The sequence below is a fragment of the Scleropages formosus genome, chromosome 9, assembly GCF_900964775.1.
Source record: "Scleropages formosus chromosome 9, fSclFor1.1, whole genome shotgun sequence".
NCBI classification, from domain to species: domain Eukaryota; kingdom Metazoa; phylum Chordata; class Actinopteri; order Osteoglossiformes; family Osteoglossidae; genus Scleropages; species Scleropages formosus.
In genome coordinates, this window is record NC_041814.1 from 31961555 (window position 1) to 31977511 (window position 15957).

At 46.2% G+C, this 15957-nt stretch overlaps 2 protein-coding genes across 2 annotated transcripts; both read left to right on the forward strand.

Moving 5' to 3' along the window:
* The first annotated feature begins 4137 nt into the window (after positions 1–4137).
* LOC108922751 (tripartite motif-containing protein 16-like) lies at positions 4138–8555 on the forward strand. The gene is made up of 6 exons (XM_029254527.1): positions 4138–4749; positions 5535–5630; positions 5741–5974; positions 6088–6247; positions 6535–6594; positions 8026–8555. The coding sequence occupies exons 1-6, from the start codon at positions 4159–4161 to the stop codon at positions 8553–8555; spliced, it is 1671 nt and encodes a 556-aa protein (XP_029110360.1). The 5' UTR covers positions 4138–4158.
* Positions 8556–9665: 1110 nt separating this feature from the next.
* Positions 9666–15010, forward strand: LOC108922750 (E3 ubiquitin/ISG15 ligase TRIM25-like). The gene is made up of 6 exons (XM_029254528.1): positions 9666–10271; positions 12180–12275; positions 12373–12594; positions 12696–12855; positions 14542–14671; positions 14914–15010. Exons 1-6 carry the CDS (start codon positions 9681–9683, stop codon positions 15008–15010), a joined length of 1296 nt encoding a protein of 431 aa, XP_029110361.1. The 5' UTR covers positions 9666–9680.
* Positions 15011–15957: the final 947 nt, after the last annotated feature.

Below are 15957 nucleotides of genomic sequence, written 5' to 3' on the forward strand. Positions count from 1 at the left end.
TCTCTGCTTGCATGACTCATTACAATCTACCAGCCAGCTTCTCCAAGACCAGCATCCTTCATTTCATATCTGTTTACTGAGCGCTCTTCATCAAACTGATGACTTTGCTCATTTCATCTGCTTCATCGGTCTTTCATCTGTTTCATTGGTCCCTTACTTTAAATGGGAGTACAAATCAATGCATGTCTCTGTTTCTCCCAAAATATCAAAGCCATAACCCAATCATGCAAATACCTCCAGTGTAACATCCAAAGGATGTATCCATATCGTACAACATTTTGTACAAAGGTGTTGGTTCAGACCATGGTGATACCCTGCTTGGACTGCTGCAACTCCTTCTTATCTTGTCTTCTGGCTTTTGTCATCAGGCCTCTCCAGGTGACCCAGAGTGGTGTTTGACGTGGCAAAGGGTTCCCATGTATCTGCCCTTTGTCTGCCTCTATTGGCTTCCTCTTGCTGTCCATATCAAGGTCAACACTCTGTCTATGGCTTTCATGAGACTCACGGGATCTGCACCCCAATAACTTCAGGGCCTGATCCCTCCCTAAAGCCCAGCAAGACTGCTGTGCTCCATTCCTTCCAGCTCCTTGTAGGTCCCATACACAGCAGATCCCAAAATCAAAAGCCCTAAGATTATCAGTCTTTGCAGTTATTCCCTGGCTAATAAGGGGCCAGAAATGGGGGAAAGGAAGAGGTTTTTCACTGTCCGCTGCGATGGCACTGAGCGCAAGGTTGTTGTGAGCACACCATGATGCAAGATCATCTACTGCCCTAAACTGACACACTGTACTGTACTGCATCACTTTCTCTCTTTTCAGTACATAAAGAATATGTCCTCCACATATCAGAGCCCCGGACCAGAGCAGAGTATTTACAATGTTAGTATGTTTATTCTGAAACACTCTGGCAAAAAAGACTTAAAGAAATACATTTATGTTTTACGGGACAATATGACTGTTTTTCGGACCTCTCTGATGTGTTAATTTCTTCCATCACATTCCTTAAACTAAGTTGCTGTAATGCATTCATTTAACTTGCAGCAAACGCACGATACCGTGCTGCACAAATGTAAACTGCGTGATAGTCATTATTAAAATGTTTGTAATGATTTACTCCAACTGTCACAACCATGAGACAGGAGGCAAGGCATTGGACCCAGTTGTGGTGGAGTTTTATTTATGATTGTGGGGAAAGACAAGACTCATGGTGAGGGATGGGCAAAGCTTCAGGAACCGAGGTGCAGCAGTCATTCAGCAGGTGAAACAGAAGTCATAGTCGAGGTGGGGTGCAACGATCAGAATCGGAGTATTCAAGTTGTGGAGCAAGAAAACAGGGCAGAAGAGAAGAGAAGAGAAGAGAAGAGAAGAGAAGAGAAGAGAAGAGAAGAGAAGAGTGGACAGCTGTATCAGGAAGATTCCACAACCCGAGGGCAGTGGTTGGGCTGCTCTAAAACCCTGCCCTGCCAGGTGTGTGTAACTGAGGTGTGGTCGGGGGTGTAACACCAATATACATCTGGGGTTTAAAAATTGGAAAACACACTGACAGCCAGAAATAAATGAGATTTTCCTTTTAATAGATGAGAAAATTAGAGATCAAATTTAAAAAAATGCTTCAGTATGTTTCATTAAATATTGCTTGAAGTATCTAAACTTTTTTTCTTGTCTATCAGGTGCTTGCCAGCTCACACTGGACCCCAATACAGTGAGTGTGTATTTCTCTCTGTCTGAGGGCGGTGCATTGATGAGGCATCCCCAGTCGCATCCTGATCATGCAGAGAGATTTGACGGGTGGGAACAAGTTCTGTGTGAAGAAGGTCTAACAGGGCGCTGTTACTGGGAGGTTAAATGGAGGGGAAAGTGGGTTCATATAGGTGTGTCCTATAAAGGGACCAGCAGGAAAGGACATGGTAAAGACAGCTGCCTTGGACACAACAACAAGTCCTGGAGTTTGTTCTGCTCTCCCTATGATTATCATTTCACACACAATGATAAGAAAACTCCAGTATCTGGTCCATGTTCCTCCACCATAGGAGTGTACCTGGACCACAGCACAGGAACTCTGTCCTTCTACAGCATCTCTGAGGACACCATGACCCTCCACCACAGGGTCCAGACCACCTTCACTGAGCCCCTCTACCCTGCATTTGGGTTTCAGGAAGCTGAGATTTCTGTATCTCCGTATTGTTCACTTAAGAGATTTTTAAGGTACGATTCTAAACTAGAACTATGCTCTCTTGAATGAGAAGCTACAGGAGTGTTTTTTAAAAGTGAAAAGTTCCAGATGAGGTTTGGAATCATTTGAAATTCATCATTGTACCAAACTAGTGCTCATCCAGGGTGATGCTGCTGATCCGGTGTTCGACCTTCACCAACATACATTTTCACCTCTCAATAGCCTCCTTCCATTGTACAAGTGTGACTCAAAATTTGAAATCCTGCAACAACCCTCCTGTTCAGAGTGCAGATCACACTCCCTGAGCCCCTATAGTTGAGCTTCTCACTCTGCTTGCAAACATTTCATCATCACCAAAACCCAAATATATATATATATATATATACACACACACACACTTTCTGAACCGCTTATCCCATACAGGGTTGCAGGGAACCAGAGCCTAACCCAGCAACACTGGGCAGAAGACTGGAGGGGACACACCCAGGACAGGACACCAGTCCACCGCAAGGCACCCCAAGCAGGACTCGAACCCCAGACCCACTGGAGAGCAGGACCCGGTCCAACCCACTGCACCACCGCACCCCCTAGTCAAAACCCAAATATACTAGTGATTTAACAAATGCAAAGAAATCTACTATTAAACCGAATGAACTGATCAAGGCCAGATTAGCAACAACAGCAAGTTTCAACACATGAGCAGCAATGCGTGTCCTTCATTTAGGTTATCTTGGAATGAATTCATGCATGATGCTAAAATAAAATATTTTTTGTAGTGTAAAAAAGATTAAAGAGCAGAATTCAGCAATTTTTCTCCAGAAATTTCCTTCAAGCCTGACATGATGTGTTTTTATGAATCTTTGTTTTTCCAACTTGATTTCTTCTGGTTCAGGTTTTTTAAGGAGTTAAGAATTAATTTGTTGAATGGTTTGATGACCACTGATTTTGACTCTTTGTGTCATGTCTGGTTCCGGAAGGAAGCGGCAGACCCAAGTGCAGAGCAGTATACGTGGTGTATTCAGGGAAATCCAAGAGAGGTGGTCAAAGAACAGGCAATTAGTCTTCGAGGTGCAAACGTCGTTACAGGGAGAATCCAAAAGGCAAGGTCGGTACACAGGCAAGAGTTCGATGATCATAAAGAGGTACAGGATCGTGGGAACAAGGGATGGGATCGGGGAAGGCGTTAGGGAACAAGAGCTAGGAGCTAGGAGGTCGCAATCAACAAGGCTGAACAAGGTTCCGCATCAGCTGTTGGTCTGACGCAGCCTTTTATGCCCCAGTCTGCGCTGCAATCCAGGTGTTCCGTGTCGGCTCGAGGGTGTGGGTGTGGCACTTTGCCATTGAAAGTTTTGGGTTTCCAAAATGATGCTTTAATCCTGCCCACCCGTGGGGACACCCCAAATCCCTGAACTTAGAAAGGGGCAAAAGTCTTGAGGCCTCTGCAATTTTCATGTATCATCTGCTCCTCAACCACCTGCATTTGGAAATGTGGACATTGAGTATTCTTTCTTCGCAGGTTTGTCCTCAACGGTTGTGCCTTACCAACACAGCAAGCCTTGGAATCAACATGAAACTTCTGTCGGAAATGTTCAGACTCCTGACCTTCTTCCCTGTAGGGGAGCTACATGCTTGTTCACCCTCTAACTTAAAACATCAAACTCAACTGTACTCTGAGTTTTGCATTAAGAAATTGTGGCTAGTTGTGAAGTTGAAACAACCACCTGAGCAGGACCACAAAAAGAGGTTTATTAGAAAACCAAAATGAACAGAAGAGCCCCTTCAGGCAAAAGGCAAAAAAACAACAGAACCAAAAACCTTCCTGTGTTTGTTAAACTCTGTTCCATGTTCAGTCTGTCGCTTTGCCCTCAGTCCAGCACCACACCTATGTGGAGCTCAAGAACCGGGAAGTCCCTCCTTCTTCCACCTCATATGATCAGTTTCAGAGAAAAGAATCTACACTCTGTGTGTGTGTTCCTTCCTAGTAAAATGGCAGAAGCCAGTATCTCAGTGGGTCAGGACCAGTTCAGCTGCTCAATCTGTTTGGATCTACTGAAGGTTCCAGTGACTATTCCCTGCGGACACAGTTACTGTATGGACTGTATTAAGGGCTGCTGGGATCAGGAGGATCAGGTTGGTGTCTACAGATGTCCTCAGTGCAGACATACCTTCACACCAAGACCTGTTCTGGGTAGAAACACTATGTTGGCTGAAGTGGTGGAGAAAGTGAAGAAGTCAGGACTCCAAGCTGCTCCTCCTGCTCCTTTTTCCTCTGGACCTGGAGATGTGGAGTGTGATGTGTGTATTGGGAGAAAGAAGAAAGCGGTCAAGTCCTGTCTGGTGTGCCTCGCCTCTTATTGTAGAACGCATCTGCAGCCCCACTATGAGTCGGCACCTCTTAGGAAGCACAAACTGACGGATTCCACAGGACATCTGCAGGACAAGATCTGTTCCCTCCACGACAAAGTGCTGGAGCTCTATTGCCGCACCGATCGACAGTGTGTTTGCTACCTGTGTACAGTGGATGAACACAGAGGACACAACACGGTCTCAGCTGCTGCAGAAAAGAATAAGAAACAGGTAAAAAATAACTTTTTCACTTTTCCATTGAGCTGTGTGTGCAGCACAAGACAGCAACAAACAGACAATCTGCTTTGTGATAATGGAGCATTTGTGCCCCGAGTTCAGGCACTTTGGTACTTTTTCTTTGGAGAAAAACATCTGGAAATGCAGTAGTGAATGAAAGCAGCAAAAAACTAAGCTGTGACTTTAAAAATGTTTTTCATTCAGATTTAATAAAAACGGTATGACGACAGGAATGTATTTTAAGGAGGTTCTCGTCATTTTCAGTTTTAGGAAAGATGTCTGCAACATTTAGCTCAATGCAATACAACACACTCCTTGTTCTGTCTGTGTCTCAAAGGTCAAAGGACTCTTTCCAATGATGCAGATATATTATTAGCTCTGTGATATGAAAAAACAAGGCGATGGTGACAGGGAGTAAGAGTTACAAGAATTATGGGGAGCAAGATGTGAGGGAGCAATAGGCGGGCACTATACAGGTACCAGGGCACTGCCCCGAGAAACGATCGCTCGAGTCAAATATTCTAAAGAGAAAAAGTGTAACTTCAAGCAGAACACAAAACTCAAATGATGAAAATTTCAAGAATCAACCAAAGACCAACCTTCTCCTGCTCTCCTTTCAAGAGGGATCAATTGGGTTAATTGGCACAAAGTCCTATTGTAAGAATCTTGAAAGTGAGTGAGAATCACTGGATGATGATGAGAATCCTTCAGGTGAGCAGCCAAGTAAAAACATACTCGTCACTGGCAACATCTGCTCATGTGTATGTTCATCTTTGCAGAAAGAGCTATGGATGATACAGAGGGAGTTCCAGCTGTTAATGCGGGAGAGGGAGAGGGACGTGCAGGAGCTGAGACAGGCCGTGGACTCTCTCGCAGTGAGTACGGAGCAGAGGAGAAGAGCCATTCGAGGGCTCAGTCAGGACTCTCCGCCGGTCCCACAGTGAGGAGACCAGAGTCCAAGTGTCTCTCTGTGTGTCTCCAACAGCGCTCTGCACAGGCAGCGCTGGAGGACACCGAGAGCATCTTCAGCGAGATGATCCGCTCCATCGAGAGAAGACGCTCGGAGGTGAGAGACCTCATCAGAGCTCAGGAGAAGGCTGCCATACATCGGGCTGAAGGTCTGCAGAAACAAGCGGAGCAGGAGATTGCTGAGCTGAAGAGGAGACACTCTGAGCTGCAGAAGGTTTTACACACAGAAGATGATGTCCACTTTCTCAAGGTAACATGGCTGATTCTGCAACCAACCAGAATTCACACTCATGAAAGTGGATCTTGTTGTTTAAGAAGCACAAAATGCAGTGATCTTACCTTAGCGGGCATTTCTGTCTGTAGGTTTACCAGTGTGTCTGTGTCCCTCCTGGACCGGGGAAGTTACCTGCTTTCACCATCAATCCTCATTGTTCTTTTGGAGATGTGAGGAAGCCTGTCTTGGAACTGAAAAAACAAGTTGAGTTATCCTGCAAGAAGAAAATTGAGAAAATCTTGCAAAAAGGTCAGAACTTCATCCAAGTGTCATGTTAGTTTTATCACACAAAAACAGTAAGATTTGAAAACTTGCACTTGAATTTAAGGGAAGATCCTCTACAATACTGCTAAGAATACGTGTCTAGGTGACTCACCTTTTCTTTTCGTGGCTGTTTATGTAGTGAAGGACGTCCATGTTGTTCACACGGCGAAGCACAGCCCATGTAAGTCAGTCTTCACAGGAACCCCAACATGGACACATGCACAGCACCATGACGCACATTGTTTGGACAGCTCTTATTCTCATCTTTACAGTGAATAAAGAAGGTGTCCTACATGCAGCAGAACCCAAGAGGAGAGCAGAGTTTTTGCTATGTGAGTCTATCCACACAAGCCCATGGCTGTGAGTAGCTGAGTCCTTCAGTGAATGAATGAATGGCATAATTCAGATCATACTAAACTAACTGATATAGATATAATACAGATATAATAATTCATCTCCTAAATCAGTGATTATGTGCAATGGACACTTCGATATTCTCAGGCTATGGTGAGTTGTGCAACGACACAAGTACATTTTTTTATGTTCAGCGTTCATTTATAAAGCTTTTTGCACAAATCACATTACAGATAACGCCAACATTTATTATAGTTTTGTTACAGCAGGTTTTGACGTAGAACTACGTGTTTCTCCTCACTGGGGGGGTAACTTGGGTATTGACTGTCACGAAAAAATGCAATCCTTCTCGCCGCTACTGCTCGCAAATGAAAAGACACAGAGAGACAGTGCATACACCGTTGGACAGAGGAAGGGACACCGCATCCAACGAGATAGACCGAGGTAGGGGGCCCGAAGGCAGATCATCGAATTGAACATTTCAAAGATGCCCAAGGCACACGACGCAAAGTACTACCGCGACGACGAGCTGCACTTGGGGAGCAAACCGAGGCCTCTGGGATTCGAAAGACGCCAGCCCGAGACACCAGCTCAGCGAAAGCGTGAGCAGCGTGCATGGGAGAAGGCGGCGCGGGAGGGTGCAAAATCGTCTCACTCAGGCAGCCTCGGAGCCTCAACCAGCGACTTCTCGCGCACCCGACATCGCCGTGCAGCACGAGCCCACGGACGCGGATGCAGCAGCGACCGACCCAATATTTGGCCGAGTGGGTCGGGGCTCACCACCCGCACGTAGTTCTACGTAAAGATACGCAACATAGTTAAGCTATGCGCCTGTGATTTTTTTCATCAACAACAAAAAAACAATTGTGTTTAATGAACCTCATTACTTGTCACTGAGCTGCATTCTTTCAGATGTGATTCTGATCAAACGAAAGTTCCGAAAAAAACTCGGCCAAAAAGAGCAGATTAAATATGAGGTCACTGAGTACAGAAATATGGAGGGAGACGAGGACTAAGAACTGCTGCTGTACTCTACTGAGCTTTGCCTTCTCGTGGGCCGATGTCCAGTGCAGATAGGGGACTGCCTTCTTACACTGAACTTTGACCTGCAAACCACATCCAGGATCAAGTGAATTGTGTTTTTTATTATCCAGACAACTCACCTGTGGTCTGGTGCCAGCAGGTCAGCTCAGGTGCACTAACATGACTACATTATATCTTACAGTACCGCGTTACAGCCGCAGGGGTAGCAGTCAGCTTACATTTGTAGACTCGTGTCATTTGTGCCGTATTACATAGAGGGAAAAAGGCAACAAGGGGCTTTGATCTCACGGAAAATGCGCAGAATTCATTTCATTCCTCCAAACTGCACAAGTGTCCCTCCATCATCTCCTGTTCTCTTTCATCAGACAGCTGTCAGCTCTCCCTGGACCCCAACACAGCGCAGAGAGAGCTGTCTTTGTCTGAGGGGAACAGAGAGGTGAGAAGGAGGGGCAAACCGCAGCCTTATCCCGACCATCCGCACAGGTTCGACTGGCCCCAGGTCCTGTGCAGAGAGGGTCTGACGGGACGCTGCTACTGGGAGGTGGAGTGGAGCGGGACGTCTGGGGTCTACATAGCAGTGGCATACAAAGGGATCGGCCGGAGAGGAAGAACTTGCAACTGTGGCCTGGGAGGCAACGACAAGTCCTGGAGTTTGGTTTGTTCTGTCTCCTCTTACTCCTTCTGGCACAATAATGAGAGAACAGAAGTGTACGGTCCCAGTTCCTCCACCATAGGAGTGTACCTGGACCACAGCGCAGGAGCTCTGTCCTTCTACAGCGTCTCAAAGGACACCATGACCCTCCTCCACAGGGTCCAGACCAGCTTCACTGAGCCCCTCTACCCTGGGTTTTATGTTTTTAAAGGAACTGACGCTAAGCTTTGCTCTGTGCCATGACAGAAATCACATTAAGCAGAAATTTCATACTTGAACTCATTTTTTTTTTCTCCAAACAGTTTCATTCCGTGTGGTTCAACGTTATTGTTAGTGCACCGCAGGGGGGGTCCGGACAGTGATCTAATGAAGCACAGTGACATTTACATCTACATGTATTCATTAAGCGTCCAAAGCGGAAACAAAGGTGCTTTTCACTGAGAGACAGAGAGACAGAGATGCAGACAATCTGTACAATAAGAATTTGTGGCTTAAATTCCCTCCATCCTGCTGGATACGAATTAGTACCTATGAGCAAAACACTTTCAATTTGTGTTCTAGTGGAAATGGCCACAGATGGGTACAAATCAAAGAATAATGTTAATGACATCTATAAATTCATACATACATACACACAAATTATTTTTTCATAAACTGTTAATCCCTTTAAAATCTTGAGAAGTTTAGTGCATTGCGAGTGTCTTGAACGCTTCGAAACGTCAACAGTTTATGCTTTTTTTGTCTGTTTGTCCAATCCAGTCCAATCCTGTCTGTCCAACGTATTCCAGTCCAACACATTTTAATCCTAGACACTAAGTGAAAACTGATACTTGCTATTGTAATAATTAAGCAAAGAGTAGAAATAACATTACAAAACTACAACCTAAAGGGAAAAAAAGACAACATTTTTTGTCATTTTGTAGATTTCCTTTGTTAGTGCGGTGATGCCGAATTAAGAAAGATTTCAGTTGGAATAAAGACCAGCATGAAGTCGGTTACAAACATTTGTCTGTTTTTTATAACCATCAAAAGCCCTCAAGAGGCACAGTGGCTCAGGCTGCTGAGTGAAGTTCATGGACAGAACGTCTAAAAAATGATCATCCTGAACCACAGCTGCTGGGTTAAAGATCTCATCACTCTGAGTGGAAAACAAATGTAGCTGTCATGCATGCAAAATTATATCTGAATAAGATGTGACTGTGCTGGGGTAAAAAATGTTGTTTCCTACAGTACTGTGGGAATTATATACAGTAGGAGTATCTGTGTGACAACTTCCCACTTATTCTGACTTCAGCCCCAAAAGTAGGAAGTCCCTCCTTCTCTCAGGCACATGACCAGGTTCCCAGAAACGAAACTAAACTCAGTCTGATGGCAGAAGCCAGTATCTGCGTGGCTCACGATCACTTCATCTGTCCAGTCTGCCTGGATCTCCTGAAGGACCCAGTGACTATTCCCTGTGGACACAGTTACTGCAGGGACTGTATTGAAGACTATTGGGTCCAAGCGGACAATGCTGGAGTCTACAGATGTCCTCAGTGCAGACAGACCTTCACACCAAGACCTGTTCTGGGAAGAAACACCATGTTGGCTGAAGTGCTGGAGAAAGTGAAGAAGGCAGAAGTCCAAGCTGCTCCTCCTGATCGCTGCTACGCTGGACCTGGAGATGCGGAGTGTGATGTGTGTATCGGGAGAAAGAAGAAAGCTGTCAAGTCCTGTCTGGTGTGTCTCGCCTCGTACTGCGAGACTCACCTCCAGCCCCACTACGAGTCTCCAACTTTTAAGAAGCACAAGCTGATCGATGCCACGGGACAACTGCAGGACAAGATCTGTTCCCTCCACGAGAAACTGCTGGAGATCTACTGTCGTACCGACCGCCAGCGTATCTGTCGTGCGTGCGTGATGGACGAACACAGGACACACGATACAGTGTCAGCTGCTGCAGGAAGGACTGAGAAACAGGTGAACGATCTTGTGATCCTTCGTTGTGGACACAGTTACTCGGTGGGGTTCAGCAGAGGCTCAACCTGAGGAGTCGGGTTCGAATCCGCAACCTTAGGCTTACAGGTAGATGTACTGAATCGCAGCGCTGCTTACTGTCTCATTGGAAGCCCCCCTGTTGCCTCCAAAGAGGAAACCTATGACAGATGTGGGGCTTCTTTCACATTTATCCTTTTCAATCTATCAGGTTTAGCACGCACACGCACGCACGCACGCACGCTGTCTGAACCGCTCATCCCATACGGGGTCGCGGGGAGCCGGAGCCTAACCCGGCAACACAGGACGTAAGGCCGGAGGGGAAGGGGACACACTCAGGATGGGACGCCAGTCCACCGCAAGGCACCCCAAGTGGGACTTGAACCCCAGACTCACCGGGGAGCAGGACCCGGTCCAACGCACTGCACCGCTGCGCCACCACACCCCCCCCCCCCATCAGGTTTAGTGAAAAACAGTAAATGTGGACGTGTCCAAACACATCATGTTTAAGTTAGCGCCCTGCAGAGGTCATGTTAGCTTCTTTTTTTCCACTTTCACCCACTTACCTATCCACCCATCCACCCATCCATCCATCCATCCATCCATCCATCCATCCTTTTCCAATAACCATTTGTCCTGCTCGTGTTGCAGGGATCCGAAGCCTATCCCGGAATCACTGGGCGCGATGCGGGGGGGTTTACATTTTGGACAGAACAGACACCATGCCGTGTAAAACCTGAACTGATAACACAGACAGAATTCTTTTGAAAGGAGAGACACTTGGTGCTGAGTATAAAGCTAAGGCAAGAGAGGTGTGTTTAGGGTTGGTGTCAAGTGTCTGTTGTTGCGACGTTTTTCTCCTAAGTGGGAGTTCAGCGCTTATTGTGCCAATTTTGAGGTACAGATTGACATTTACATTTATTCGTTTAGCAGACACTTCTCTCCAAAGCGACGTACATTTCGGAGAAAATGCAACTTGTTCATTACATTAGGAGTAAGAGAGACATAGTTGCGGACGTGATTCTTAAGTAAACTTAGTTTGCTACTTTCTACCTGATGCACCGATGTTCATCACACGAGTCGGTGCATAAAATTCAGGGCAGACGATTCCTGATCACCTTCATACAATTTTTTTCTTTTATAAAGATACAGAAACATCCACATACAAGACAGGAGTAGCTGTGTAAAGGCTTATCTGGGGATCGTCATGAAGTTACGGTGCGTGAACATTTACAAAATACGTGAGCCGGAGAGATCTTGGGCGAAGTGAGTCCGGAAAAGATGAGTTTCAGCAGTTCTGAGTGAGAGGGGGAGGTCATTCCACCGCAGCGGAGCCAGAACCGAGAACCTATGTGCTTTACCTTTCGTGCGCAGGACCGCAAAGCGAGCAGAAGTCGATGAGTGAAGGGGTCTGGTTGGGGTGTAGCGGTTGATAATATCTGTGAGCGGTTCTACTGATGTATTTGTAGACAATGACCAGGGTGCGGAATTTGATTCGTGCAGCTGTAGGAAACCAGCGCAGAGAAACGAGTAGAGGAGATACATGGGAACGTTTTGGCAAATCAAACACAACTCGTGCAGCAGCAGCCTTCTGTATCAGCTGTAGAGCTTTGATGGCAGTAGCAGGAAGGCCACGCAGGAGAGAGTCGCGGTATCCGGACGGGACGTCACCATGGCCTGGACAAGTACTGTAGTTGCGCAGGGTCGGTTTTACATAGACAATGTCAGATTACATTTACTCAGAAGTGCACGTTCTTGTAATATAAGCAGCCCTTAGGCGAGGTGAAGAATCTAGCATTGTGAGTTGAGAAGTTTAAGAAGCTCAACAATGTATGATGCTTATGACACTGACTAAAAACCACACTGTTTAATTAATTGTATCTCAAATTACAGGATCAAGTAGAACTGATGAAGAAGGAATTTCAGCAGAAGATCCAGCAGAGAGAGGAGGAGATGGAGGATCTGAGACAGGCCGTGGACTCTCTCGCAGTGAGTACGGAGCAGAGGAGAAGAGCCATTCGAGGGCTCAGTCAGGAGACCAGAGTCCGAGTGTCCCTCTGTGTGTCTCCAACGGCGCTCTGCACAGGCAGCGCTGGAGGACACCGAGAGCATCTTCGGCGAGATGATGCGCTCCGTCGAGAGAAGACGCTCGGAGGTGAGAGACCTGATCGGAGCTCAGGAGAAGGCTGCCATACATCGGGCTGAAGGTCTGCAGAAACAAGCGGAGCAGGAGATTGCTGAGCTGAAGAGGAGACGCTCTGAGCTGGAGCAGATCTTACACTCAGGAGATCACATCCATTTCCTCCAGGTAAGACCTCTACCACAAGTGGAGCTTCTCCTGAAACTCCACCTTTCGCTCTTTGTCTCTGTACAGTTTCAAATGTTCGTTTCACTGATGTCTGTGTGCAGAAGTGCCAGTGTCTCTGTGCTCCTCCTGGACCCGGAGACTTGTCCAGCATCACTGTCAGTCCACACTGCTCCTTTGAGGATGTAAGGAAAGCTGTGTCTGAACTGAAAGAAGAACTGGGGGACACTGCTGACAAAAAAATTCAAATGTTCTTTCAAAAAGGTTGGTGTGAACATTCTATTGTTTAAAGTTTATTTGTATTGAAGTAGAAAGAGAACAAGTCACATGCAGCCCGTTTGGCCTGATTGAACTGTGTTTGTTGGCAGCGTCTGTAGGAGGGATTATTAATTTCTGAGAAATTTTTGGTGTGATACCTGGAAGAAAAAATGAGTCTTTGGCTTCAGCAGAATCACGTTACCAAGTGCGCGTGCCAGAGTGAACACACACACACACACACACGTTGGCTGAAACCACTTGCCCCAATCAGGGTTGCAGCGAGCCAGAGCCTAACCCAGCAGCACAGGGTGTAAAGCTGGAGGGGACACACCCAGGATGGGACGCCAGTCCATCACAAAACATCCCAGACAGGACTTGAACACCAGACCCGCCAGAGAGCGGGACCCGGCCAAGCCCACCGCGTCTCCACACCGAAGAATGGAAGACCTGCTGCCCTGCCTGCTGGACTAAGAATTATGTGTTCAGGTGGTCCCCGATTTACGATGGTTCAACTTACAATGTTTCCAACTTGTGATAGGTTTTGCAGAATGTAACCCCATCGTAAATCGGGGACCACCTGCACTGTGCAAAACTACACTGCATTTCACCCTTCGTTGCCATTGGTTACTGACATCCACACTGCATTGGTGTGTTTACCTTGGAATCACAGACAATCCTGAAAGTATCAGTCATCCAAGCACTGGGCACAGACCTGCTCCCCATACCTCCAGGCAACAAGCCCTCTGGAGTCGCCATTGGCCCTGGGCATGCTGGGGAATTATTGACACGCCTGAGCATCTACACTTAGCCATCCTGCCAATTTCTTATGTGTCGCCTGGAAATTTAACCATACCATAGACTGTAGGAACCAGGGTTCTATATTCTGGAATTCCAACAGCTTGTAAATACACAAAAAAATGCCATGTTTTCCTGTAATTTGTTAAATGCTGAGGTTATAAATAGCATTCACTCACCACCCTGTGATGCTGAGCTCCTCTCTCTTGTTTTCTCCCTTGTAGTGAATGAAAACTCTCTCCAGCGTGCATCAGAACCCAGGACCAGAGTACAGTTTTTACACCGTGAGCCAACTTCTACTGATGACATACACACAGTCATCTATTATTAATGTAGAAAATGAGAAGAAATATGTACACCCCCCCAACTATGTGCCCATAGAGAGCCACCCAGGGGGGCTCCCCATTCATCAGTAGTCCACACTTGTAGCTGGGAAAGCGATGCGATGAGCGCTGGTGTAAAGTGGAAACATCAAGTCATCGCTCCACAGTGGTGATCAGCCCTGTCTTGCAGAAGCCTGCAGTCGTCTTTCTAGTTTTGTTTTCCCACCCAGAGTTCTGTGTTTGCATTTTCACCAGAGCTCTCAATACATTGCACTTGGATCCACTTACTGTGGTGTCCCACATGGTACACAACTGTACTTTTTTTGGTAGTTTAACCTTTGAATGGGAACATCATGATCCCTTAAGCGTGTAATTTTTGTCATAGTTTAGGTGTCTTGATTATGAAAGGCAGACAATGCAAAAGATTGTTAAACTTTTATTTTTCATAATTTTATTTTTTTAAGGTTTCATTTTCTTTTACTGAAATAAATTAAAACTGTACCTCATTTAATGTGGCTTGTATTCAGTGGTGGTCAGATCATAAACTCGCTTCTTATTGACCTCATTCCATCAGATGCCTGTGAGCTCACACTGGACCCCAACACTGCCCATGCCCACCTGAGCCTATCGGAGGGCAACACAGCGGTGACCTGGAGCGGAGACTCTCAGCTTTGGCCTGACCGCCCCGAAAGATTTGACCATTGGTACCAAGTTCTGTGTAGAGAGGCTCTGACAGGGTGCTGCTACTGGGAGGTTCAGTTTGGTGGAAGCCGAGGGGTTCATGTAGCGGCGACATGTAAAGGGATCAGCAGGAAAGGAATGGCTGATGACTGTGGCCTTGGACACAACGACAAGTCCTGGAGTTTGTACTGCTCCCCCTCGAGCTTCTCTTTCTCTCACAATAAAAAGAACATTACACTATGTGGTCCCATTTCCTCCACCATAGGAGTATACCTGGACCACAGCGCAGGAACTCTGTCCTTCTACAGCGTCTCAAAGGACACCATGACCCTCCTTCACAGGGTCCAGACCACCTTCACTGAGCCCCTCTACCCTGGGTTTGGGTTTACACGATTAAAAATGTTTCCTGACATAGCGGAACCATCCAAACTGAAATTGTGTTCTTCTAAATGGCCTTGACACAACCTTCCTACTGAAAAATAAACCAAGTGGCACACTGTTGTCGCGTATGTCACACCTATACATGTTACTCCATAAACAAGAATTGTATTTTTATAGAGGAAACAACCAAAAGGTGTTCTGAAAGAATGAAAGACCCTAACCCTAAAAGTACAGTTGACAAGTTAAGTCAAAATATGGTTGTTGTAGCAGCTGAGAGGATGAAGCCTTCCCATGATGCCCTGCTGCTTACTGAGTTGTTGTCCCTTGGGGTGTACTCTTATTAGCACCCTGTGCTTCCAGGATAGGCTCTGGATCACCACGGCCCTGGTTTGGACCAGTGGTTCGTGATAGTGAAATAGGGAAAAAGAAATACTGGTGTTGAATTTCTTCTCTCAGACCGCATTTGTACACTGTTAGAACCGAGCAAAAGCTCTGGTGAAATTCCCCGTCAAAAAGCTGCAAAGCGAAATCCATTTGGAAAGTGGGAAATGAACTTGTTCACAGTCCTGTATGATGAGTCACCGGTGCTCTCAGAAGACTCGGGCTGCTCACTAGCTCACTTGGTCTGCAACGAGTTCATAAGTGTTTTCCACTCATGCGCATTTTGTCACGATGAAAGTATGTCAGTGTAAAAAAACTAGGGTTCACCTGTGTCAGTTGCAGGTGCATAAGCTGCATGTGGCTGGAAGCACAGTAGTTAAACTTACTGCTTTGGTTCCAAAGGTCAGAGGTTTGAGCCCCAGGTCAGGCTGTAGTACCTTTAACGAAGGCACTAACCCTACATTGTTCCACTAAAATTACCTAGCTGTATAAATGGTAAAAAAAATTGCAATATTATTACTGTTGTTGTTAAATGTAAGTCTCTCTG